The 25,243-nt window shown below is 43.8% G+C and overlaps 3 protein-coding genes and 1 long non-coding RNA gene across 25 annotated transcripts; 1 reads left to right on the top strand and 3 right to left on the bottom strand.

The window, feature by feature from the left end:
- Positions 1–298: 298 nt before the first annotated feature.
- On the bottom strand, positions 299–9,111 carry LOC120665963. 2 transcript variants are annotated; one of them, XM_039945685.1, is made up of 6 exons: positions 8,761–9,107; positions 8,291–8,467; positions 7,799–7,924; positions 3,501–3,680; positions 3,126–3,287; positions 299–933 (listed from the first exon to the last, which is right to left on the bottom strand). In XM_039945685.1, exons 1-6 carry the CDS (start codon positions 8,986–8,988, stop codon positions 598–600), a joined length of 1,209 nt encoding a protein of 402 aa, XP_039801619.1. In that variant the 5' UTR covers positions 8,989–9,107; the 3' UTR covers positions 299–597. The 2 variants fall into 2 exon arrangements, with proteins under 2 accessions (XP_039801619.1, XP_039801620.1); XM_039945686.1 differs by lacking the exon at positions 3,501–3,680 and having other exon boundaries at positions 8,761–9,111.
- A 2,885-nt stretch (positions 9,112–11,996) lies between these two features.
- LOC120665966 lies at positions 11,997–16,236 on the top strand. The gene is made up of 2 exons (XR_005671481.1): positions 11,997–12,531; positions 12,949–16,236. It is a non-coding gene; the product is annotated as an uncharacterized LOC120665966 (long non-coding RNA).
- On the bottom strand, positions 15,908–24,507 carry LOC120665964. 21 transcript variants are annotated; one of them, XM_039945703.1, is made up of 14 exons: positions 24,008–24,505; positions 23,810–23,920; positions 23,620–23,696; positions 23,132–23,167; positions 22,901–22,950; positions 22,656–22,814; positions 22,473–22,550; positions 22,256–22,396; positions 22,113–22,148; positions 21,935–22,027; positions 21,663–21,758; positions 21,486–21,584; positions 20,453–21,398; positions 20,280–20,362 (listed from the first exon to the last, which is right to left on the bottom strand). In XM_039945703.1, exons 5-13 carry the CDS (start codon positions 22,923–22,925, stop codon positions 20,974–20,976), a joined length of 1,152 nt encoding a protein of 383 aa, XP_039801637.1. In that variant the 5' UTR covers positions 22,926–22,950; positions 23,132–23,167; positions 23,620–23,696; positions 23,810–23,920; positions 24,008–24,505; the 3' UTR covers positions 20,280–20,362; positions 20,453–20,973. The 21 variants fall into 21 exon arrangements, with proteins under 21 accessions (XP_039801643.1, XP_039801637.1, XP_039801632.1 ...); XM_039945698.1 differs by lacking the exon at positions 23,132–23,167 and adding an exon at positions 23,026–23,131 and having other exon boundaries at positions 24,008–24,504; XM_039945692.1 differs by having other exon boundaries at positions 23,026–23,167; positions 24,008–24,504.
- LOC120667814 (ATP-dependent DNA helicase PIF4-like) lies at positions 18,052–18,666 on the bottom strand. Its single transcript, XM_039947807.1, has one exon. The coding sequence runs from the start codon at positions 18,664–18,666 to the stop codon at positions 18,052–18,054; it is 615 nt and encodes a 204-aa protein (XP_039803741.1).
- Positions 24,508–25,243: the final 736 nt, after the last annotated feature.

The raw sequence follows: 25,243 nt of genomic DNA on the forward strand, positions 1-25,243 counted from the left end.
TCCTTCACGCAAAGATCATCTCGACTCAGCTTCACCGTAGGGGGCCTTCACCATCCAATTGTATCGGGACGGCTTGCTCGACTCGGCTTCACCGTAGGGAGCCTTCACCATCCGATTGTATCGGGACGGCATCAAGGCCGGGACGCACGGGAGCTTCGGTGCACCCAGGGCGCACCCCATTTTGTTCCTGAGATTAAATCACTTTGGTTTTGAAATTGAATAGTCCAATAATCTGGTCCCATGATTGTTGTCATATAAAGTCAATTCACTGCAACCCAGATTTTTCATGCAAACAGCGTTATCATAGGAACTGGGACAGCAAGAAAAATAACATTAGGCCCTGACACAAAAACAGAACAGAATTGAAAATGCGAAATGGTGACTCGTATAAGTTACACAGCCAGTACGAGCATAACAAGCACGAACACGGTTCTTGACATTTGGCAAGAGCTCCTTAGCAACACCAACACCACACAGGCATGACAACCGTGGGTACTTGATTACATGAACAATGGCAGTATAAAATGTGTCATCCCAGGATCAACCACCTTGTTCCTCTCCTGCGATGGTTGGTTGGCAGCAGGCTTGCTCTATTGCTCAATTGATCAGAGAGGAAGCCCGTGACAGGGACTTTGGAGAAGCTGGTACAACAGAGCAAGATTCTGGTACAACGATGGATGTTGATGATGCAGCAGGTTTAGGTGTAGCTGGAGTGGTTGCACGACCAACGCTTGATCCAGTACGGGGTAATACTTGTGTAGGGTACACTTCAGTGACCTCTTCAATGCCTTCGTCCACATATATGACATCCTGCATAGTCAATTGGTGATACTCGACTATTTCTCGCAGGAATCGGTTTTCTCGAGCATATACAGAGTTCTCATGTGCTAGCCGTGCCTTTTCTGCTAATAGCGTCTCTAACTGGAGGCGGATCTGCAAAAGCAATGAACAATGTATGGTCAATCACAGTGGCAGATTGACCTAGAACCTTGTCCATTTAGCTAGCCATATAAGTTTATATTAAACTACACAAATGCTACTTTGCTTAGTCGAAAAATTCTACATAACAAATTCAGAGAACCAGATTATTATTTGCAAAGTTTTACAAAACCATTCTATAAGCCACCATCATTTCCAGCATAGTTCTAAAGGCGTCGCGTAGGAGATGCCTAGGCATCCAGGTGGGGCCCAGCTCGCCTTGGGCAACAGCCATGCCTTGTCGCCTAGGCGTCCAGGTCTACCCAGCTTGCCATGGGTCACCTTGGCCTTGTTTGGTCCTAGCGCGCCTCTTCTAGTCTCCGCATGAAAGACCAAATGAAGTCTATTTGCAAAACCTTTTCCGGGATGGGTGTAACTTTTCGCAACGAATCTAATGACGGTAATTAACCGATGATTTGCTACAGTGATGGTACAGTAACCATCCTCTAATCGCGCGGTCAAAGACCTCATTAGATTCTTCAGGGTCACTAGCGCGAGGGCTCCGAAGTTGATTTTGTAAATTGGCTTTGTTTGACACCGTAATTAGCGGTCAAACTGTCACTATTCACTAGCACGCTGCAAACCAAACGGGACCCTTGTCACCTTTAAAACACTGCTTTCCAGTGTGCCAGGTCCACTTGTTGATCTCACAAACCTATCACATTTCTTTCATTTTCATTGGGGTAGCTGCTATGAAAAATAACTGGTAAATGAACATATTGTCTGCCAGGAGGGGCCAAATGAAAGTGATGTTTTTTTATTTGTGTTGCACCTTATGTTCCAAAACTATTTGGTCTACGAAATTGTTGCCTAAAAAGATGCAATATATGGTAGCCATACTCAAATGGTGGCAGGGTAATGTAAACATTACACTATGGGTTTCTATCGATAGGTGATATAGAGAAAATTCATCAATCATAAAACAATTATGTACCACAAGTTTGTGTGAAATGTAATTAGACCTAACTGGGATAAAATTCTCTATATGCATTTTATTGAGCAGGCCAACAAAAAAACATGTAGGGAACAATTGTTGGTTGATTTGTTCAATAATTTCATTGTGCTAATTGGAGCAAGCATCCAACATTTTTCTCGAATACACAGGAGAGCAAACATCCAACATACATACTCACACAATGTCAATTGGTGTTCCGCATAAACCCATAATGTTTGCATCAACATACATTACTAGTGGGTAATATTGTTAAAAAAACTACTATTATTCAAAAATATATGGCAAATTTTTTTATTTAGGACCATGGTTTGACTAAATATTACTATGTTTTGGTACAAATCATGAATACTTTTGAATCAACATCTAATAGCATCAATTTTGCATTCCAAAAATTATGTAGTAATAGAGTAATTAGTGGTGAAAGGCTTATCCTAACGTAACAAAACACACCATATATTTTTGTACGGAGGGAGTGTTGCTACTTGAAAAAGATTAGTTGATGGTAAAATTCTGAAAATGAGTTAAAAACTGGCTCCAGACTGATTTAAAGAAATTTGAACAAGGAGGGTGACAGCAATTAAAGTGTGTTGCAAATGGAAGCCACATGAGCAACACATGCCTCTGCACAGCTAAATTAAGCAAGTGACCAAACTGAAGGCACAGTGTAGCCTGAGCACAGATTTGAAGCCAAGATGCAGGCCCATTTATAGATGTCTAAAGGGGCTATGACAGATCTAAGGGGTGGCAGAGGGCTGCTGGCTGCGTACTGTGATTGTGGTTCAACAGATAACGGTAAAATAAGTTTTAGTTCATTGCAAACTATGAGTAACTAGTACTAGTAGTTAGGATATTTGAAGTCTCAAAACCTCACTTTGCTAGGGACTCTTGAGAAACAACAAAAGAATTGGACTAGCTCCTTCCACAGTAAAGCTTAAATTGAGCATGTAACTTATTATAACTCAACAACTCAAGGAAGTTGCACTCAGTATTGACATGTCCTAATGATTATCAATAGCCAATAATTTAAAAAAAAAAACTCGACAATGATGTGGAAAATAAATAGCCTATAGTATTTTAATAGAACTTTGAATGCGGACAGAGTAGCAAAAATACATTTTTAGAGATAATTTCATCAGCCACCAATACTCCAAAAAAAATTTAGTTTCTTGTGTTTTCTCAAACAGAGACTAACCAGATCATCTTCTGGATTATCACCCTTGTCATAACTTTCTCGCAACATTTTATTCTCTTCTTCAAGCTGAGCACAACGTTCTTTCGCGAACGCTAAATCTGCCTTCACAGTTTTCAGCTCGCGCAGTAGCAACTTTGCTTTTGCAGCCATGGCATTTGCAACCTGTATGGGTAAAAGATGGAGACAATAGTTCAGTCATACCTGAAAAGATGGCACTACGAGAGCCAAAATCACTGTTATCAATCAAATAAAAATTATCAAGTTCGTTATCCCAGCCAAGCAAAGTAAATTTGGCATTTTTTCCACAGTGGATTTAAACATGCAAAATGGAGCACTGAAGCAACATAGTCTAGTGACACATATTTGCCACCTTACGTCGCGAGATGCCTTCAACTGAGTTTCATGGTCAAGAGGATTTTGAGGAAGATATTTTTGAGTAAGTTTGTGACCAGCTTCTCCTTGTGTATTTGAAACAGCTCCTTTTCTTCTTATGTTCAGTTTACGAGTCTCCTGAATAATGTCAGTTGTTTTATTCTCTACAATGGTCCGACCTTCCTGATAAATACAATATACAGAATGAATCAACAACGGAATCTGACATAACTAAAGACCATTTTAATCATAAATCTAGTTAAGGAAAGAAATCACAAATAACAACTTTAATGTCATTGCATGTGCAGGAAATAGACCAACAAGGTAAACATATATAACACCGATTCTCAGTGCAGATGGAATGTCAACAAGAAAAAGTGATGCAACCAAAGGATAAATCAGCCCACAAATCTATACTATAAAGATCGAAAACTTTTGAAAACAATTCTCACCTAAATTAAATTTACCATATCTCTGATACTGGTCCCACCGTGCAGGCAAAAAAAGTGGGACCATGCTGGACGAAAGGGTGCAGACCAAAAAAAATTGATCGATAGAAGATGTTTCTGCCGATTGAGAGTGTTTTTTTTTTTCACCGCAGCGCTGCTTACCCCCCGTGCGTACCCACATGTGAATACATCGCACCAATTAAGCGACTCCTATCCCATCCCATCCACCGTGCCCCTCCCATCCGCATCGTCCTCTCTCCTCTCCCGGCTATCTTGCGATCCCTGAATCCCTGATAATGCAGGCGCCCACCCACAGGCAGGGGAGGTGGATAGCAGAGACGCACCTCGCCGGCGGCCGTGAGATCCCATCATCCCATAGAGCCATCCTTCACAGGCACGGTCCCGTAAGAGGCTAAGATGGCGGCGGCCACGAGAAAACATGGGTCGCAATGCGTATCGCCCCCAGTTCATCCTCCTTCCCATCCTGGGACCACACAGGTAGCATCCTGCTCCGTTCTTCCGTTCCCTCACACGATCCTGCCGCTTGAAGCAAGTTCATCCTTCTTCCTATCCCTGTCTCTTCGTGCCAGACGGCAAAAAGCCCATTGTTGGATGCCTACAAGGTATGTGAAGTTCCCATCTGTATACAGAGGATATCCCGAGCCTGATTGTAGAGATTGGTCAACCTTCTAAATATTGGGGGCGGATCATGCATAGGCCTAGGTGAGGAGACATCCTTCTATTTTACCTTCATGCATACAGCGATTTGACTGCATCTGCACCTTTGCTTGCAAAGATCTTGTATAATGAAGACGATCCAATTGGTAGCCCGAATAAATTTCTTTTGGTTGGCATTTTATGCCAGGGATAAATGGTGTTACTTTTGGTTAGCATTCATGTTCTAATATTCAAAATATTGACATCTCACACTGAATGCTAAATTAATTGCTTTCTATTTCAATTGTCAGGCTGTCCCTTGTCAAGTCGATTACTGATGGGTGGTGGTCTACAATGGATGGTGGCCTCTTATTGTTGCCGGTACTTCTCGTAAAAAAAACTGTCTTTCTGGCTCTTACGCCATCATGCCTGCCAACTCTGATTAACCACCAAATGTTGGATCTAACTGATATCAGCAAATCCTCTATTGGTTCATGGCAACAAGTTAGATTTGCATATGTTTACTGGAATTATGATGTTAAGAGGAAACTGATAAGATGTAGCCTTTTCAGTTTTCACACCGATTTGCTGTTATATTTCAAGGAATTAATTTAATCTTTTTAAAATACTCCGTGGATGCTCTTGAATTGTGGTGAACTGAATTCTTTGACACTATTGAAAATATTGAAGAATAGCATAAATGGTGCGAGTAATCAAGCAGTATTGCTTATATGTTGTAATAAAGGTACTTGGTCAATGCCTTGTTCTCTGAATGTTTATGCCTATTTATTAGTATTTGTGCATGCTAGCTTTTAAATATCAAAATAATTGCAATGTCAACATATTTTGTGCAAAGGAAGATGTAATCGTTGGAATTTGGTCACAGTTCACTGTTATCTCGATTCAACCAGGGTACAAAATATGGTTAGGAATTGCATTGACATCTTTATGCCATCTCAATTAAACCCATTATATCTGTTTAAAAATGGCAGATTAAGCAATGTTTCGTGGGTAGCAGTATAGTGAATAATCATAAAGGTTAAACTTGTGACTTGTATATTATGCCATGCTATTGATATATTCCTTAAAAACTCCAAATAAAGTGATGAATAATTATGGCATCGTAGTTCTCTACTGATTGTGATAAACTGATAATATGTATTTAGAGGATGGGGATTCGTATTGGCAAGCTTGGCTTTTACACTGACCTCTAGGTGGAGTTCATCCATCTGCTGTAAGTTTTCATGTCCACCTTTACATTGTTGTTCATAACCTTTGAGACAACCTTTAGACCATGACCAAACAACAATTTTGCTAACATGTGAGTTTGTTAACACAAGTTTATATCTATTAATTAATCAAGCCAGACAATTGCATATGTAGACACTAATAGGCAGTCGTCTGAAAATTATGAAAAATGATCCTCTCACCTATCAGTCATTATTGAAGAAGTTTATTTTGCTTTTGGCTTAAGTTTTCAGAACTTCAACAGCATCTCGTCTTGTACTGTTGCCTTTTTCAGTTAAGAGGAACTTGCAAGCATATGTTGGTCTAGCTTGTAAAACCATGAATACAATGGAGTGCTTCATGTAACGAATAATACTTTTTTGACTTGTTCACATAAATGGAGCCACTATACCCCTCAAAAAAAAATGAGGCCACTATAACTCGTTATATTGAAATTTTAATTATTACCTATGTCTGGCATATGTATGGGTCATTCATTGTTTTCTTCTGTGTATAAGTTGATTGGTTTCTTTTTTCTTCTTCTGTTAGATCGATTGAGCTCTCTCTCGTGCTAAAGGAAAGAAAGGTGAGATTGGTGGCAGGCCACATTTATCAATGACTATCTAGCTCCAATTCGCTGCTGAACCACCTAAATAATGGATTAGTACCATTACAACTTTCACAAGTTGAAAATATACTACTACAATTCACCAAATTGGAGATATCCCACCAGAATATCTATTTCCCCTCCTTAGGCCCACCCACAGCGTATTCATTCCCTGTACTTTCCTGTATGAACATTTGTACCCCTCTCTCAATCCACCCCTGCCGCCGCCGAGACTCCCTGCCGCTGCCGCCCGACTTCCTGCCGACCGCCGCAGAGCAAGCAGGCGCGGGCCCAGGCCGCCGCACGCCTCCTTGCCGCAGGCGCAGGCAGCCGCGCGCCTGCCCTGCCGCGGGCCCAGGCCCCTACTGCGCCTTGGTTACTGCCCTCGGAGGCCACACGCCCAAGCTTTTGGTGTCCTCGGAGTCAGCAGCAAAATTGGAGGATATTTTTGCTCACAGCAATGCGACAGCAGCAAGCTAGGATCATGTAGAGAGGGGTACAAATGTCTATACGGGAAAATACAGGGAATGAATACGCGGTGGGTGGGTCTAAGGAGGGGAAAAAAGTATCCTGGTGGTATATCTTCAATTTGGTGAATTGTAGTAGCATATTTCCAACTTGTGAAAGTTGTAATGGTACCAATCCAAATAACCCTAAATAAAGCGCAGCTGGCAGATAGAAGAAAGTGAGAGGAAATAAAGGAGATGGCAGGGGCCTGTAAGTAAAAGCCGCACGCTCGCAACAACGGCAAGGGAGCTCTCGCAATTCATGCCCCATGAATATCTATCTTGGCCTAACTCTGCATCAACAGCAGTGTCTGCTGCCAGTGCAGTCATTGCTTCCTGCATGTTGATATCCCAAAAGCGTTTTCCTTCAAAAAAGATATCCCAAAAGCGTTTTGCTTCTGTTTTTCTTTTGTCTAATTAACTTATTTTAGGTCAGGTAGCTTAAAATACTAAGTCATATGTACAGATGCTTTAATCAACTGGATATTGAGATGTTAAACTATATGGGAAAGATGTTGAATAAAAAAATTTATTACTATTATGTGTGTCTTATGAATAGAAAACACATGTTTAATAGCTTCTTAAACCACGTGTGTGCCGCACGTGCACTTTGCTAGTGTAACCAAACAATCACAAGAAACAAGCTTGGTGCCACTTGCTACACCAGGAAATAGACCAACATGGAGCCAAAGAAAAGGAAACACAAGGAAGTTGCTTTCCCACATATCATACGGGATATGAAACATTTTACCAATTCTTCGTGCAGAATAACATGGACCTCATGAAACATAGAACTGATACAAGGGGATCTATTTTCATGTTATTCGTTTTTGAGTTAAAGGAAGAAGAACTTACTTCGAGGGCATTTTTTATTGTGCCTCCAATATAGTTAAGGGAGGAAGTTATGGCCTCAGATCTCTTCTGAGATGGAGGTGTCTCAGATTTCCATGTCTCTCCTAGCAATTGCTGTGAGCGTGGATGCTGCAGCAACATGAGAAAGAAAAACATCAGTGTCCCACAAGAAAATATCAAAAGGAACTAAGCATAATGATGACAGCAGTTGGCAGTGAATCAGGACAAAGATTTACAGAGTAAACCATAATTGTAACTAAAAGATGATAGCTCTTCATCATAGTAATCGTAGTAATAGAACAGAAACACAAACACTGGTAATGTCAAGCTTAAAACAGAAGTCGAAAACTTAGAATGTACTGCTAGATCTATTAAAGTCACCATTAGTACAGATATTAAGTGGTTTCAGTTATATGACAAGGAGTTTATCTTAAATTTAGCAACTAAGAAATCAATTAAGGCAAACATAATGGGACGAGGATTGCAGATCCCCACCTGGACACCTACTGACGCATCATCTCTCGGTGACTGCTGCCCTGTTGGCGATTCATGCTGCCCAGCGGAGCCATCCTCATCAAGAAGCGACTTTGCCTTCCGTGCCAGGGCACCCCAGAATCCGTACTTGGCCTCGTTCAAGCTCTTCATGGAAGTGTATTCGTAACCCGAAGAGTCCTACACCAAGACCAAAACCAACAAGCATGGCCACTTAAGCGATTCCAAGGACAGGAGCATTTTTCAACGAGTAACCGGCGAAGTCAAGCATAAGAAGTTCACCAGCAATCGATCAATCTTACACGATTTAGATGGTTATATACTGCGCCTAAACACGAAATGATCCGCCGGTTAACCGAATCCCCATGAAAACTTTATTCCTCAACATGCCGCTGCCGGTGACCGGGCCAGATCCGATCCCCGACGCATCTAGAAGCGAAACCGCAGAGAGAGAGAGGCAAGGCGCGGCGTACTAGGGACGGAGTGGAGACGGAGGGCTCGTGGTGGCTCTGGCGGCCGGCCGCCGAGGTCGAGGAGGAGTAGGCGGAGGCGATGGAAGAGGCGTCCCGGTGCGCGGCGGAGGCGCGCATGGCCTGCGCGGCGAGGGACTCCGGGGAGGCGGGGCCCACGGACGGCGGGTGGTGGTGCTCGAAGGAGGGCGGCGGCTGGGGCTGGGGCTGGGGCTTCCGTCGGTAGGCCATCGCGGTGGGGTGGCCGCGGCGGCGAGGCAGGCGCACGGTGGGAGACGGTCGCCTGGGCGGTTGCACGCGTTTCTACGCCAGCGGTGTTGGCGAGATGAGACGAGTCGCCAGGTACCGGTGTGGACTCGAGGCACTACTGCAGACCGAGTGCAGACGGGAAGAGATGGGTTGGACTCGAATAGAGGTGTCAATTAGTCACTTTTACGTACACCTTCAACAGTTTTTATTCAAACCAGATTCATGATGAGAAAATTGTATATTTGGGACTTCAAACGTTGCGTTTCGCAGTTTTGCCACTCCAAACATCGACTTCGTAAAAACAGGACTCCAAACGTTAGGCACTTGATTATAGTGTCATTTGGGGTATTTTCCCTCTTCTCTTTTTTCTTTTCAGGTATTTGGGAGCATGAAATGTCTTTATTGCCCCTCTGTATTTGCATCAGATTCTGGACGATCGAGTCGCTGCTCTCGTCTCCTGTCGCCGGGGCAGGCACTGCTGCCGCCCCTGCCTAGCAAGCAGGCTGCTGCCACGGCGCGGGCGTGCAGCACGCCGCTAGGATGAGCGCCGCCACCCCTGGCAGGCAGTCTGCTGCCGCTGCCGCTGCCGCGGGCATCCAGCTTGCTAAAACAACATATAATAATCATGCTCGGTGCCACGAAGGTCGTGGAAGCAAAGTTTCCAATCAATCGGTTGATGCGGGGCTCACCTCCGGCAAAACCTCCAGGGTGCGGGCCTTGCCCTTGCGCCTGCGGCCTGTTCCTTGCCTGGCCTTGCTCTTGCGCCTGTGGCCTGTCCCTCGCCTCCTCGTGCATGGCGGGCACGGCCCGAGCGCCGCCGCTCTCGGCCATGGCGGGTGTGCCCACAGCACCGGGGTTCTCGGGCATGGCCGGCGCGGCCCGAGCGCCGCCACCCTCGGCCATGGCGGTCGCGGCCAGAGCACCGCCGCCCAAGGACAGGGCAAGCGCGGCCATGGCGCGCGTGAGTCAATGGGACTCCGGCGGTCGGCAGTGGCCGGTGGTGGGGCGGTATGCGGCGGTCACACGAGTAGCGATCTCGGCGAACAGACGTACGATGACGATGCTTCTCTCTCCGTCCGATCAAGTGCAGTCCAATCCATGCAAATACAGATGGGCAAAATGGACATTTCACCCTACCAAATACATGAAAAGAAAAAAGAAAAGAGGAAAAATACCCCAAATGGCAGTATAATCAAGTGTCTAACGTTTGGAGTCATGTTTTTACGAAGTCGATGTTTGGAATGGCAAAACTGCGAAGCGCAACGTTTGGAGTCCCAAATATACAATTTTCTCGTTCATGCTCGTGCGTTGTCAGGGAAAAAAAATTCATGAACAAAAACATCAAAGACCGAGATAACTATAAGTGCTCAAATATACTTTGGACGTATTGACGTAATAGACACAGCATTAACTAACGAAGAAATAAGATTGCTTGTGTTTGTTAGCAGCTAAAAACAATATATAGATGATGCATTTGAGCAACAACACCAATTCATAAATACGGATGATTTAAACAGATATAATTTTCACAAATACGACTGAATCAACCATTTCTCAGACATGATCACAGGCATTAAGGTTCACAGATAAGCACAACTGTTTTATCGGCACAACCTAGAGTCTTAAAAGTTCTCTCCGCCAGATCACCTAAACAATACGAACTCGCGTCTCAGCACCCCGCGCCTATGAGCTCGCACCGGCGAAGATTGCCTTATCTTGACACGATTCATGACCAAGCTTTTTAAATTATTCTAGCACGCAAACAGCTAGCGAAAAAGCAAAGCGAGGGGCCGCGCTATGCAGCCGTGCAACGCACCTCCATCTTCCCCGCCTCGGTCGCTCATCCAACTCCAAACAGCTCGGCCAGGACTGGCCTGGCCTCCTCACACTGCTTGCTGGCATCTTTTTATATCTCCGGCGCGTCCTGCAGTCCTGCTGCCCTCTACTTCCCACCGTGCTGCCTGCCACCATCGTATCTCGGCTTCTTCCACACAGTGATCGATCATCGTCGAGGACGTTGATCGGTGGCGGCGCCGCAGTGAGCGCGGCCGACCGACGACATCGACGGGGTTAAGCAGGTTGGTGGCTTGCTGGCTAGCCCGGCCGGCATGGCGAAGCAGTCGTGCTGCCACAAGAAGAAGCTAAGGAGAGGGCACTGGTCACCCGAGGACGAGAGCTCATGAACCACATTGCCAAGTACGGCCACGGGTGCTGGAGCTAAGTCCCGAAGCTCCCAGGTACGTATTACCTGCATCTGCATATAGCCAGGCCAGCCACATTCTGATAGAACCAGCACAATTCCGTAGCATAGCTACTCATCTCGGCTTAAAATAAAAAATTATTAATTGGTGCATTGCATTTCCGATTATATAGAGGGGACAGCAGCTGAGAGCTGACTGACCAGCTGAGCTGGGGGAAGGTAGCTGCGGGGGGGTGGGGGTGGATAAGGACATGGTAATTCAGTAAAGAAATTGAGTAGGTAATGCCGGATCCCAAATACATGTAAAATTTGTAATGATATGATCCTAATATTATGAGTAATAGTGAATTTCCGAAGTGTAACAATTACAATATCACATACATTTCCCGTCCTATGAAAAGTGCCAGGCCATTACAGTTGGATATCACAGTGCTTTCACAGTCTAGAATAAACAAGTGATGAAATAAAGAAAAATGTTAGATGCATAAAGACTAAACTTGGAAAATTACAGTATTAATTAAATGTAATAATTAGTACTATATAATACCTGTATACTATGCCATTAGGACCTCCTTGTATACAATATCTATCTATACTATAAAGATCCAAAACCATTGAATTAACATGTACTAAGACTAACATATTCCTTCTCTCACAAATCACCCATTTAAGACCTACATGTAAAACGAAAAGTTCCACGAAGAGTGATGGTGAACACATTTTCGTCAATTTCACCATACAATTTCACCCAATCGTCTAAATTTTTGTCACCGCGTCTCCTTCTACCCGCCCGCCTGTACCCGCCCGCCTGCGATTTTTTTCGGATCCACAATCAGCGCACGCTTGATAGGCACTTCCCAATCCGCCGCCCCCGTCTCCTGCCCTTTTCTTCCTCCCAATCCGCGGCCGAGGGAGGCGTGGCGGGGGGCGGCACTACAGCTGGCGCGGGAGGCGTAGGCGTGGCGGGGAGCGGCGCTGCAGCGGGCGTGGATGGGGGCGGCGTCCCTCTCCTTCACTCGGGCACGCGCGTCTGCCGGAGCTGCGCACGGGCGGGACATGGCGTGGCGAGCCGTGGTGCGGCTGGTCTGCGCGCGCGCGGAGGCCGAGGTGCGGCATGCGAGAGGAGGGGGAGCGGAGCGGTCAGGCCGTCGGCGCGGATCCGGCGGCAGGCAGGCCTTCCATGGCGGCGTGTGGGAGGGCAAGTTGCTTCCTTGTTGCTCCCGGACTCTGGCGGTTACAAAGGGGGCGGAGGAGGAGGAGCCAGCTCCAGCCTCCATCTGCTCGCTCCACCCCGCGGCTGCTCCAGCTCCCTGCTCACGATCGAGGTGAGATCGATCTCTCCCCTCCCCTCCCCCACCCTCTCTCCTGCCCCTCCTCCTCCTCTCTCTCTCTACCTCCCGTCCTGGATACATGAACGCCGTACTACCTGATCGATCATGGCGGACCGCCTCGTCCTCCGCCCGGTAGCTGCCGCGGCTAGGTTTTTGCGGGGAAGCAGGTTGAGGTTGCGGCGCGCGAGGGTCGTCCGGCCGGAACGCTGAATCCGCCTTGTTGGGGGTATCTCGATCGCGTTCCGGTTGCTCCTGATGATTTCTGTTCGTTGCGTTCGTTTGTGTGCGCGGGTTGATGTATGATATTTTTCCTTTACTGAAATCATTCTATCTCCTACCATTGTAGCACAGTCAGGTACTCAGGTTCCATGTTCACTTCTCAAAGATCAAGTTCCCTGTATGCTTTTTCAGGTTCAATTACTTGTGAAATCCAATACTTGATGGGATATTTGGGATGGGCTAATTAATGTTGAGAAGAAGCTATTCATGGAAGTGCTGCATAAATTTGAGTAGACCCAGAGGCATGGAAGCTCCAGTGCTCCAAATGTGGATGGTATAGAATTTTTTTTACTTTTGATGACTAGCAGGAATTTAATTATTCTCTCTTTTGATTACCATTAGCAGTTTTAGAAATTTGACTACCATCAGGATGGAATCGTGGAAAAAAAAATCAAAGTGCCCAAGAACTTGAGTGTATGCCAAATGCCGAAGGAAGAAACAAGTACCTTGAGCTACTACTCTCTATCATAGAGGTTTTCAGTCCAAACAGGCAAGCGTCACGGAAGCTAATTACATGTGTCTTAACATAATTTCTTCCTGTTACTATTTTACAGAAAAGATTACAAATTTAGCAGTTTAAAAAACACTATAGTTTCACAGTGTTCATGCTATCTCTTTCTGCAGAGTCTTCTGTTTTCCTCATTGAGCAATCCAATAAGCAATAGATCAGGTTGTTTCCTGCACAACGCCATGACATCTATTGCCGCACTTGGCATGTGGCAGTGGAATTGGTACTGCCGAGTCCTTGGGCGTTTCATGCTACATCTAAATGTGGTTACATAATCCCAATCTCGCATGTTCTGAATCGGAGGATCAGATTAGGAGTAGGCACACTTTCTTATTAGAATAGTTATTGGCTAATAACTGGATAGGTTAGGATTGATACTCTGATGAACATAAGCTACTCATGGGATCTGTTACTTGCAATGGGGATGTGATCCAGAGTGAGCAGACGCACCTGTTTCAGTGATGAGTTGACCAATGGATTCCAAGTTTCAAGCTACATGGTTTTATTTTCGTATAATTAACCAGTTTCAAGCTAGAAGTACTTTTGTGTTTAACTCATGTGATGTAACCAGGTATAGTTATTCGGTAGAGCTACTATTTTCTTTTACTAAATTACTTGATATATGCACATGTATCCTAGAGGTCTCGCTGATATAAATAGATCCAATTAAGTCTTGAACATTGAGATAAATTAGAATCCAATAGCACATCAGATTAAATCTGGTATGGTGTTGTTCTATTATATCAAAATTTTAATTAGTATCGTATCAACATATTGAATGAGATGTGTGGCTTTTATTGCATATTGGGGGTACATAATTGCTTAAGGCCAATACTATTGGTTAGTTGTCTTGCTAAACTGACATTTCAACATAAATACATACTTGGCTAGGCTTATTGTTGTGATAATCAATATTACTTGTTAGCTAACTAAATATTTTCTTTCATTTTTTCTTCAGCTCATGATATTAGCTAACTAAATACTTAGTAGAATACTACTCCGTCCCAACAAAGAATGCAGTTCTAAGAATGCACATGGATGTCACATTGTCTAGATACATAGCCAGAATTGCATTCTTTGTTGGAATATAGAGGGAGTAGGTGCCAAGGGTCTTTTTTTAAAAATGAATAGGTGCTAAGGGCAGGCCAGCAAGAAAACTGAATAAGGGCGTGTCATCAAAATAAGATAGTCTAGCACTGATTGTGGTCCTTTTGATTAGCCAAACAATTTACTGCAGCGCATGAGAAATCGAGTGGGCCTAACACATGCTATTCCCGAGGGATGCAAACAATGTATTGAATGGTTTGTGTTTGTTGCGACAGATTGGAAAAGATACACGATGGAGACCACATTCTATTTGTTAAGTGATCTTAGATTTTTATGGGCTAATCTATTGGGGTTTTCAATATATACTATGGTTGAGTGGGGCTCAATTCTGTGTGAGTAAACTAATCATAGATTTTTATGAAAAAATAAAATGTTCAAGCTACATGTACTTATTTGCTATAAATACCAAACTATTGACAGTTAGATTTTCTATATAAGTATCAGTTCTTGTTTATTATGTTCGAAACACGCGTGTGGCGCACGTGTTCTTTACTATTAGGAATAAAGATAGAGATATGTTATAATTTAAATTATTAACATTTTGATGCATAGTGCTAGATTATGTTCCTGCCATGATTGTAGGAATTGTTGTCTATACTGAATTTAAGCATGCTATCCTCGGGTATGTTGTGGGATCTTGCCGCCACCAATGAATTGAATTGATCTTTTTAGTAAAAATGATTTTCGAGAAATGGTGGTTCTTGTCATAATTTTTTATGTTAATACTCGTCTCTTTTTGTTAAGGTTCCATTTCAAACTATACTATCAAGATAGATCGAAGTGCTTGCCACTATTTCAGTGATAATTTTTTATTCAATGTCAAATTTGGATGATCTGATACTCATTTTATGCTTTGAGTGACGAGTACATGATCTTATTCTAATTTTGTATGTAAAGGAGCTGATCTCCATGCTTGCTGATAGACAAGGAGTTGCTCTGGCAGTATACTATGGGTGTAAATTTCAGTGGTATGTAATTTATAAAGTGAGCCTCACTCTCTTTAACGCTGAAGTATTCTTGCAGGACCATGCAGGTGGCAGCAGGTGTTTTTGGTGGTAAAAATATACTAATGGATCATTTCATTAGCTGTATACCTTCACTAACGGTGGAAAATGCAAGGGCTCAGGTGAGTTGAAGCATGGGTGAGGAGCCTTTACTATAGAAAAAGGCCTGGCGGAAGTAAGCTAGAAAAGAACAGTACAAGAGAAAAGAAAAGATTACACAAAATTATTTGCATTCTATATAAATTCTATAATATGTTTGGCTATGGCAAATAGTATGGTTTGGTTTGGATAATCCTTCAAATTGTTGTTGAGATTTGCTGCCTTGGCTAGCCAGAGAGAGGGAGGGAGGGTTGTTCATAAAACTGCAGTGAAGGGAAGAGAGAGACAGAGGCATAAAACTGAAATCAAGTTACCGCTTGCTCTTGGAAATTTGAACAGAGTTTCGTGCCACTGAAAATTTATATACTTAAAGTTTTTTGTTTTTATTAATGTGATGATATCAAGAAGTATCAATGTAGCAGGTGAAGACAGCTATCCATAAAAAACAAACAGCTGATGAAGTTTGGGTACCAATGTTTGTCTTTGCCTTTTCTTGTTTCTAATTTCATATTTCTTATTTTATTTTATTTGGTTTATGTATAACACTCATCAGCCTTATGGGAGATGTACTCCTTTCTTTTGTTTACTGTAGTTAAGAGGAAACATGTTATAAGATCCAGATTTTTTTTCTGTGGTGGCTACAGTGTTTATTATATTTTAGGAATTATTCTTGGCTATAAAATACTTATTTGGTTTTAGGAATTATTCTTGTTTTAAAATTGTGATGATTCTTGTTTCAGGCCCTCCACGATAGATTTTTTTTGCAGCGCAGTGTGTAAGTGATGTAAAAATATATCAATGTTATCTTAGTGTCATAAATTTTCTTAGAGTTGCACAGTAGTGCGAGACAATCTTATTAGGATCAGCTCTACTTGAAATATATGTGTATGGATGGGCTCTACCACTGTATTACGTTTACTGAAATGCTAGAATGGAGAATATGGTTTTGAACGGGAAGCGTACATGAAATTATTTTTTTACTGATTTTTGGTGAAATGTGAAAGTAGACTTTAGGAGCTGTGGAAAAGGGCGGAAGAGAATGAGGGGGTGAGACGTGGAGCAGCTCAACTCAACCAGATGCATTGCTAAAAGTATATTATTATTTGGTGATATGATCTCTTTGGGGGGCATGTGCGAACAAATAGGTAATGTTATACATTTAAATTGCTTGTGATACAGAGAGATGGGATGAGATGAACCATTAGTTTGAAGTCCACATACCGTAGCAACACATATGATCATTTCTAAATTTAGGTTGATAAGATCGGCATGGTAGCTGAAAAAGTTCTCATTTACGTAAATAAAGTTGGTGTGGTAGTTAAAAAATACTTTTGTTTGATCATTTAAATGGCTTTTTGCCTAATGGTCAAAGGTATTTGGAGAGGTTTTGTGTGGTGCTTGAGCATCTCTCCATCTTTGTGTAGGGATATAACAAGAACATGGTAGGTTTGATGGTGCTTCGGTGTTTTAAAAACACGTGCGGCACGCACACGCTATTAGTTCTTCGTAAATGTTCTATTATACATTGGAGTCTTTTTCTTTTCTTTCTTGTTATTAACTGTCTTGTTACTGTTTTTTTTTTGTTATTTTTCTTCTCCTTTTTAGCTTTTTTCCTCCAGCTTAGTGGCATTAGGTGGAAGTGCCAGAATTTTGATGTTTGTTCTAGCAGTTGCCCTTGACATTGCAACATACAATTGCCCATGCGAGAACACGGGGCCAGGGAGGTAAACACCGACGTTAGGAATAGTCTGACTTTGTGACTTGTTGACCGTCATGGCAAAACTGAGACGGATAGAAAACTGTTTTCTCTTGAATTGAAACGGGAACATCTCGTCATCCGAGGGGCATGAGGGTATTTGAGAGAGGAAAACTCGTTTTCTAGCATGCTGGCCCAACACGATTTCAGTGTCGATAGTATTTCTTTGGAAACCACGGATAACCAATCTCGTACCATTACATAAACCATTCGCAGGAACAATGTTCCGAAGCAATATTATTGGACAGCCTACCTTTAGCTTTAACACATGTGGAGGCAATCTATTAGGTGTAAGGGTGCTAAGAAACTCCGATGGATAGTAATTGTGTGGATCATCCACGGCAGGATCAAAACTATGATACTCCACCTCCCCACCTTGGAAAGATCCAATCATCTTCATATTAATCCTATCAACCCAATCATTGCGTGTGGATAAAATAGCTCTAGAAGTGATGTAGTCCTTGTCTGTCATGTTCTCATTAAGGTTAGGGAAGATGCATTGGATTAATCTATCAAGATCATTGTCATCTCCAGTATATGGCACACAAATTTCATCTGGGAGACGGACTTCACCATCAACATTGGCCTCCTCTATTCCGTTGCCAATGCGCAAAAGATATTTAGCAAACCATGGGTCACTATGCGCTCTCATGTTGCGGACAAGCTTCAGGTGACGTGTGCAATCCCAAAGGTATGACCTACGTAATGAAACATCCACTATCTAAGCCCTCGACCCCTTCCTGACAACCGGTAGGACCTGCCTAAAATCTCCCCCGAACACAACAGTCTTCCAACGCCTCCACTGCTTGTTTCTTGATCATAGAAACCTCATCCCAACTAATCAAAGAAGCAGTGTGTAACAGAGTCATTGTACCACTTTGTTTGGTGGAACTACAATACCCACCACTATCTATGGTAAGTGGAATCTTGAAACGTGAATGTGCTGTTCTCCGACCCGACATTATGGATGCAGCAACCCCAGATGTAGCAGTCGCAACAGCAATCTTGTTCTGACTACGGACTTTGGCAAACAAAGCCCTATACAAGAATGTTTTCCCGGTGCCACCAGGGCTATCCACAAAAAACAACCCTCCATCATTGGAATCAATAGATGACAAGATCTCATCGTAAGCAGCCCTCTGCTCATTATTAAGGGACTCTGATAAGGCCACATCATCCTCGATGCTCTTTATATTTGTTTCCTCGAATATCTCCCATGGAACACCACAAGCATCATCGTAAGTGTTATCAATGTCAGGGAGATGGAATGATTTTATATCCTTCCCCATCGATTGTAGCATGTTTCTAATATCAATTAGGATCATCTGCTCAACGATAGCATCTGATGGATTGTTGCGACGATAATTCTCAGACATTGTGTCCAGGTGTTTTTGCCAGAGTGCGAATACATTGCTCGGTTCACAAAATACCAATATTGTTGCAAAAAGCCTTCGTAGTGATGATGGCATCTGATACGTGGCAGCTTCAGAAAGACACTCATCAAGTGAGTAGTCTTCCTCAATCAATCCTCTTTTCTCGGCAGCTTCACGGAAAGAAGGCTGAATTACACCACGAACGGTCCTCAAATCTTCATATGAAGTTGCTCCAACCACATGGTTTAGGAGAATCTAAAGATAGTAGCGTTCACCTTCAGCTGGATGAGCTGATACAATCCTCCCAACTTGCCCAGTGTTAGCTCGTTCCCTTGGGCGCCAAAATTTACCATCAGACTACCATGTGAAAAATTCTGGGAAATCACGGTACAATATGTTGCGAGCAAACTCGTGCACTCCATTTCCTTTAAAATAAGCTGTCAACTTTGATTCATCAGCGCCTGGTTTATTAACAATATGTTCAATCTTTTGACGATTGTGAAATGACACCATGTGCATGTCTGGAAGATGCAGCTGAAGTTGTTGTACGGGCGGATAATTCTTAGTAATATCAAAACCATATATCCTCCACAACACCTCTGGAAGGGTCACCCATCGAGCATCTCTATATGCCTTGATCTCATCTATGTTCCCTTCTTTGTCAGCCTGGTCTGACTCCCTAACTGCTTTGGAAGCCCGGTCATGACCTTTGTATACATACTTGAATAAATACTTTACCGATTTAATGCTGTTGCATGCCTCAACATTTATGTGACAATTGAACACGCAGTAGGTGCGGGTTATAAGGGACAACCCATCGATTGTCAAGCTCATAACCTCGAACCTTCTCTTTACACCCGCTGTAACGGCGACGATATATAGGGTAAGAATCTTTACCCTGTGAGGTGGACTCGCGAAAGGACGCGGGTAGTGATTCTTGCGTGAAGAACGTCTCTTAGTACATGGGCAATTTGGGTTTAGCACACCGCACGGCCCATGCATCATATGCTTGGTCACCATCATGTACAGCTCTGGATATTTCTTCTTGTTTGGCAGCTCAGCAGATATGAGTCGGTCGTACTGCTCTGGACATGTGAGCTTCCATTTCCTTTTCATTATGAGCAAGAAGTGAGCATGCGGTAGACCCCTTTCTGAAACCCCACGACATACACGTATGCCTTGACCTTTCCAAGTATATCCTTCTTCAGCAACTTAATTTTCATAGCCTCTAACTTAGCCCTGAACACACAAGTTACAAGATCTGGTCGATCTTGTGCGGCTTGACCTGCGTACAGTTCATTCCTTATCTCATCCCAGTTAGGATTACAGGTCATTGTTTGGAAGATATCTGGTTTACCGAACTTGCGTACCAGGGCTGTTGCATCCATGTACCGGCGCCTCATGTCACGAGGGCCTTCGATGAATGACGTAGAAAGAACAGTACGTCTTCCAACAGCATCACCTCGACACTCACCAGCATGCAAACTATCAACAAGACCCTGGTACAGGTCGGCCCTGAGACTATCTTGATTGTTTCGGATGTAATCTAATCGAGAGCTTTCAATCTTAACATATGTATCAACGGCAAATTGTTGAAAAAGTCGCTTGCCGAAAAATATCGGGTTGAAAATGCCAGGACACATTTGAAATTTGTAGCAGTAGTAGCCACACGCTGATATACATAAATTTCCAGCACTCCCTACATGAATGGAGAATGTAATTGTAATTACTAAATCATAGAAAAAAAGTTATTAAATTAGACAATAAAAATATGCGTCCGAAAATGTACCTAGATCCTCGCCGCCCGCACGTGCCTTTCGGACTTCACGAGCAACATTTACTTCTGCCATTGTGACTCCCACCTTTGGGATGCAATTGTGCCACCCAAGCTCACCCCTAGGGAAGAATAGTGGGTATGATAAAGCATCATAACAACCATGGTATGATCGAATGCCGTGAATAGATCTATCCTTCCCTTGGAGTATGACGCTATGCTCGAACTGCCCATGATGCTCGCTACCCTCTATCCAAACTGCAGCAACCTCTGATGTGGTAGGTACATTGTAGGTTCGCTGGTCCAACCTTTGGTCAAGATTCAATTCCACGTGGTAATCCTCAAGATCATCAACTGCACCCATAGTCCTAAGATGCTCAGAGTATGGGTTGCCCTGCATGATCGCAACCAACCTATCGATGACTTCCTTGTCTTTCCTTAGGCATTCCTCTCGACATCTTCGATAACGATGCTCAAGCGAAGGGTCATCATCATGGAAATACAACTCAAGATGTCTTGGTTCAGTACCCTCCTCTTTACCAAATGAACGTACATTGTGGTAAATTTGACCATGGGCACGAAACATATACACCTCCACCACGCATGCTCGTGGTCATGCGGTCAAGGTTACAATATAGCGAGGTAAATGAAAAATGGCCGTTGAAGAATCTGATGTTAGAACGGAAGTGCCTTGCATCAGCATCTGAAGCCGTCCACAACCTCATAAGTTCAGGTGGTGTGTCGGGTGTGGATAAATGTATCTGCCCACTGCGACAACAAAAACCTGGAGTTTCATACTCAAACTTCTTAGCATTGCATTGCTGCCAATTATCCATCGCCTCTAACTTATGTGTTTCAGATGGCACATTAGCATAGACCTTGTCATAAGGATCCAACACATTTGGCACACCATTATCTTCATCATCAAGGTTGATTTCCACATCGACTTCATCTTCTTCTTCTATATTTAATATAATAAATAATAATACATTCTTAGATGATCGAAATATTTCATTGATCTTATTAGATGTATTTATTGGACAAATACCGTGTCCGGCGAATAGATAACCCTCTTCATCTTCCTCGTCTTCCTCAAATACATCTATGCACGTGTCGGAGAGATTAGGCTCCATCATGTTGTCTGCCTCTGAATCCGATTAATCATTTCCCTCAGTATAGGTCTCAATCTAATAAAATGAATGTTTTAACAGGAATACAATCATACCTGTCGTATGCTCGGTTAAAGGTAGAGTTGTGGGACCCTCAGCGCCGATAGGAGTGCAAGTGATGGGTGCAACATGGTGGTCGGTTGCTGGACAATCTGATAGTTTGCACCGCACAGGAAAAAGATTGAATAAATATAAGGGTGTTTAAACATTTGGGGGTACAAAACAACTAAATCAATACCGGGTGGGACATCTGTGCACATGTCGGAGAGATTAGGCTCCACCAACATGTCTAATAAAACGAAAGTTTTAACAAGGAATACACTCATACCTGTCGTATGCTCGGTTAAAGGTAGAGTTGTGGGACCATCAGCGCCCATAGGAGTGCAAGGTATGGGTGTAACATGGTCGGTAGCTGGACAAACTGATAGTTTGCACCACACAGAAAAAAGATAGAATAAAAATCATATTGTTCAAACACAAAACATAAATCTTTATGATAATCATACTGGAGTTTGGAGTGCCTGTGATGTGCGCACCATATTCTTCAGATACAACAATCACCATCAGAGATAAATGTACTTTCGAACCGGAGAACAAAACACACATGCAGAAAATAGTAGTGGAAACATCGGTCAATTTAAACACGAACCTGCAGAAATTGATGTGCACCGTGTTTGGTCTTTATTCATCCGAGTAGGTTCACGACGCTTCTTATTTCTATCGATACTGTTATCATCTAACTTCAAGGGAGTTAGAATTCTATTACCTTCTCGTCTGAGTCCTACAGAACCTGTAGTCATGGACAGTTGGTTTTGTAGCCATGGAAAATTTACATATGGACAATTAGGAACGGGACCAACTCATACCTGTTGTAAGTTCCGACTTGTCAGAAAATACGCAGACGGGAGATGCATTATTATTAGGATTACTCACATTTATATCCACTGCAGATTAAAGCCACATCAGATGAATTAATAAATTATAATATAAGCTTGCACAATATAAGATGGGCACAAACACTTTGATCATTAACCCAAACAGGTTCAAACCTGGATCATTTTCCTTGTTCTGTGCGTGAGACTTCTTCATCTTATATGCCTCACGCCGCTTCCTATTTATCTCTTCACGTTGCTCATCTGTCATCAAGGCAGCACGAACTCTGCCCCGTTCTCTTCTAAGATGACGGGCATCTTCAATAATACCCGACTCTGTATCATGGATCGTCAACATTGGTGAGAAAAGAAACCGTGAAGCGACCTCAGCAATGTTGGCAATTGAGTCAAAAGAATACTACCTTTAGTGTTCTTTAGAGGATCCATATGCTTTCAAATGTTATAGAAATTCCTATGTGCGCAAAGCAATGTTGGATCGTGAGATTCCGACAACATAAAAATGGTGCAAAGCGCGTACAAAACTCACGGTGCACGAAGAACACAGTCGACCGTGACGGTGCACGAAGAACACAGTCGACCGTGTCCACAAGACGTCAAGACGATAGGTAATGAATTGCTCAGTTTTTTGGTACCTGAATAATGCAAATTCGGTGCTTGAATAATCCAACCTGCGCCCATGCATAAACATAAAGATGTAGGTAAAGAACAACACCATAACTGATGTGACCAATGCTCAAATAGATAACAGATCAGTTTGTCTCACAGAAATCTGATGAATAGAATTTGATGAATGACTCAGCATTTAAACATGAGGGCCACGGATTGGGGGAAAAAAGATATCAGGTTGGGGAGAAACAAGAAATTAAGAAGGAAGCAAATCGGTTATGGTGCAGGCCTGAATGAACTATACTACTTTATAAGAGTATTTTTGAGTGATCAATTACTCAAAAAAAAAAACTCTGTCACTTCCTATGAAATGACCTACTATTTAAGACATATGGAAGACTCTAAATTATAGGTGGGTATCCTATCCATCTGAGGACCATACATCCATGTTTGAATCAGAACTTCCCTTATCATGTCGTCAAGTAGCCTTAGGTATTCTGTAAGCATTTATTACCTGGGCACTGAGCTCTAAGATTGGGCCCAGATGAGCCTTCTTAGGGGTACCTCTCAATTGTAGCGTTCATGCTGCAACTAATCAGCAAAACAAAACATGGAGATGGAGTCAGTACTGGATTGAGAGCGCCTCCGTGTCGTAATATTCACAATTGAAAATGCGAAAGCCATTTATTGTGAAAGTAATGTACAGAGTCAATGAATGTGAAACCGTGTCCAGAGAGGTTGCAAAATTATGCAGAGAATAATGCAACTGCTCAACTGCTTGATCTGTTGAATAATAAGTTGACAAACCACAAGGCCTACATCCAAACTAATCTTAGTGACTAAAATGGAACTCATTTGATTCCTAGGAAACTAATTCAGTAGACGTATTAGTTGTGGTGTACCTTGATCTGTGCGGGCGATGAAGACTGGCGACAGGATGACAACTTCCCTAGCAATCACAGTCTGGTGGTGGTGCCGACGCGGGACGTTGCGAGATCTCCACGGGCAAGCGGCGCCGTGGGACGCCACAAGTACGATCCGGCAGCAGTGCGGAGCGGCGGCGCGGGACGTCACAACGACGACCCGGCGGCGGTGCGGGATTCCGATGGGGAATCGGCGTCGCGGGAACCCGAAGTGACGACGTCGACCCTGCGGCTCAGCTGGGATCCCGTTATGGCGTCAGCGCAGGATCCCGGGATGGCGGCGGCGCGGGATACCGGGAGGCGGCAGGGTGGATGGCAGCCGGATGGATGGCGGCGGTGGGTGCGCTCGACGGGAGGGCGGGCGGAGGTGCTGGGGCGATGGCGCGAGGGCGACGGTAGGCAGCTGCGAGAGACGTCGATGGATCGCAGGGAGTAGGGCGGGGGAAGGCGTGTGGAGTGCGGCGGCGGGGCGGGGGTAGGCGCGTGGACTGAGGCGGCGGCTGCGGGGGTAGGGCAGGCGGGGTGCGAGCGGGGCGGGAGCCGGACGTGGGCGATGGACGCATAGGATTACAAGTTTTTGATCGGACGCTTCTTGTTTAACGGAGGTCGGACGACGGGGGTGGGATGGACGTCGAACCAAGGGGGTAGGCGAACCAAAAAAGTGACCTTTAGCCTCTTTTCAGTAGTAGATAGAGAATGTTATACAATTTCTTTAAAATGATATATTATTTTGAAGTAGTGCAAAATTCTAAATGAAAAAGAATTAGAGGGGCATCTAAGGGTCATCAATTTGCACCTCTCGACTCAAACTCATTCAAGGGAACTCATTCGAGGGTCGAGGCACATCAGCCAGCAAATCTATTCCTCAGAGTAGAATAGACTATCGCCGAAGGGGTCTACTCAACCCTATTTATCTTCTTCCCCGAGCTAGGCGAAGGGGAGTGCTCGCCGGCGAACTACAGGATTGTGGAGCTGCACCGGAGAGCGGTGGGAGGTGGGGGGAGCAGCTGCCAGCAAGGTCTGCTGGTGATTGGGGTGGTGGAGGGTGACAGAGCTTTAGGGTTCAGGTTGCCAGGGGTGGGCGGCTTCGTGGCTTCCGGCTATAGAAGAGTAGGGGTGGAGGGGGATGGGGTAGAGAACGGCCAGCTATGATAGTTTGGCCACCGGAGGGCGAGGCGGCGTAGGAGCGGCACTGACCAGGTAGGGTAGGACCCT

Source organism: Panicum virgatum, chromosome 3N (assembly GCF_016808335.1).
Source record: "Panicum virgatum strain AP13 chromosome 3N, P.virgatum_v5, whole genome shotgun sequence".
NCBI classification, from domain to species: domain Eukaryota; kingdom Viridiplantae; phylum Streptophyta; class Magnoliopsida; order Poales; family Poaceae; genus Panicum; species Panicum virgatum.

Coding starts and splice junctions, on each gene's coding strand:
- LOC120665963 (XM_039945685.1), bottom strand. CDS start 8,988: ATGGCCTACCGACGGAAGCCCCAGCCCCAGCCCCAGCCGCCGCCCTCC. Junction 8,468..8,760: donor CCGTCTCCACTCCGTCCCTA/GTACGCCGCGCC, acceptor GTCTTGGTGTAG/GACTCTTCGGGTTACGAATA. Junction 3,288..3,500: donor AGTTGAAGGCATCTCGCGAC/GTAAGGTGGCAA, acceptor TTACCCATACAG/GTTGCAAATGCCATGGCTGC.
- LOC120667814 (XM_039947807.1), bottom strand. CDS start 18,666: ATGTCTGAGAATTATCGTCGCAACAATCCATCAGATGCTATCGTTGAG.
- LOC120665964 (XM_039945709.1), bottom strand. CDS start 21,023: ATGTTTCGTGCCCATGGTCAAATTTACCACAATGTACGTTCATTTGGT. Junction 20,363..20,452: donor TGCGGGCGGCGAGGATCTAG/GTACATTTTCGG, acceptor CCATTCATGTAG/GGAGTGCTGGAAATTTATGT.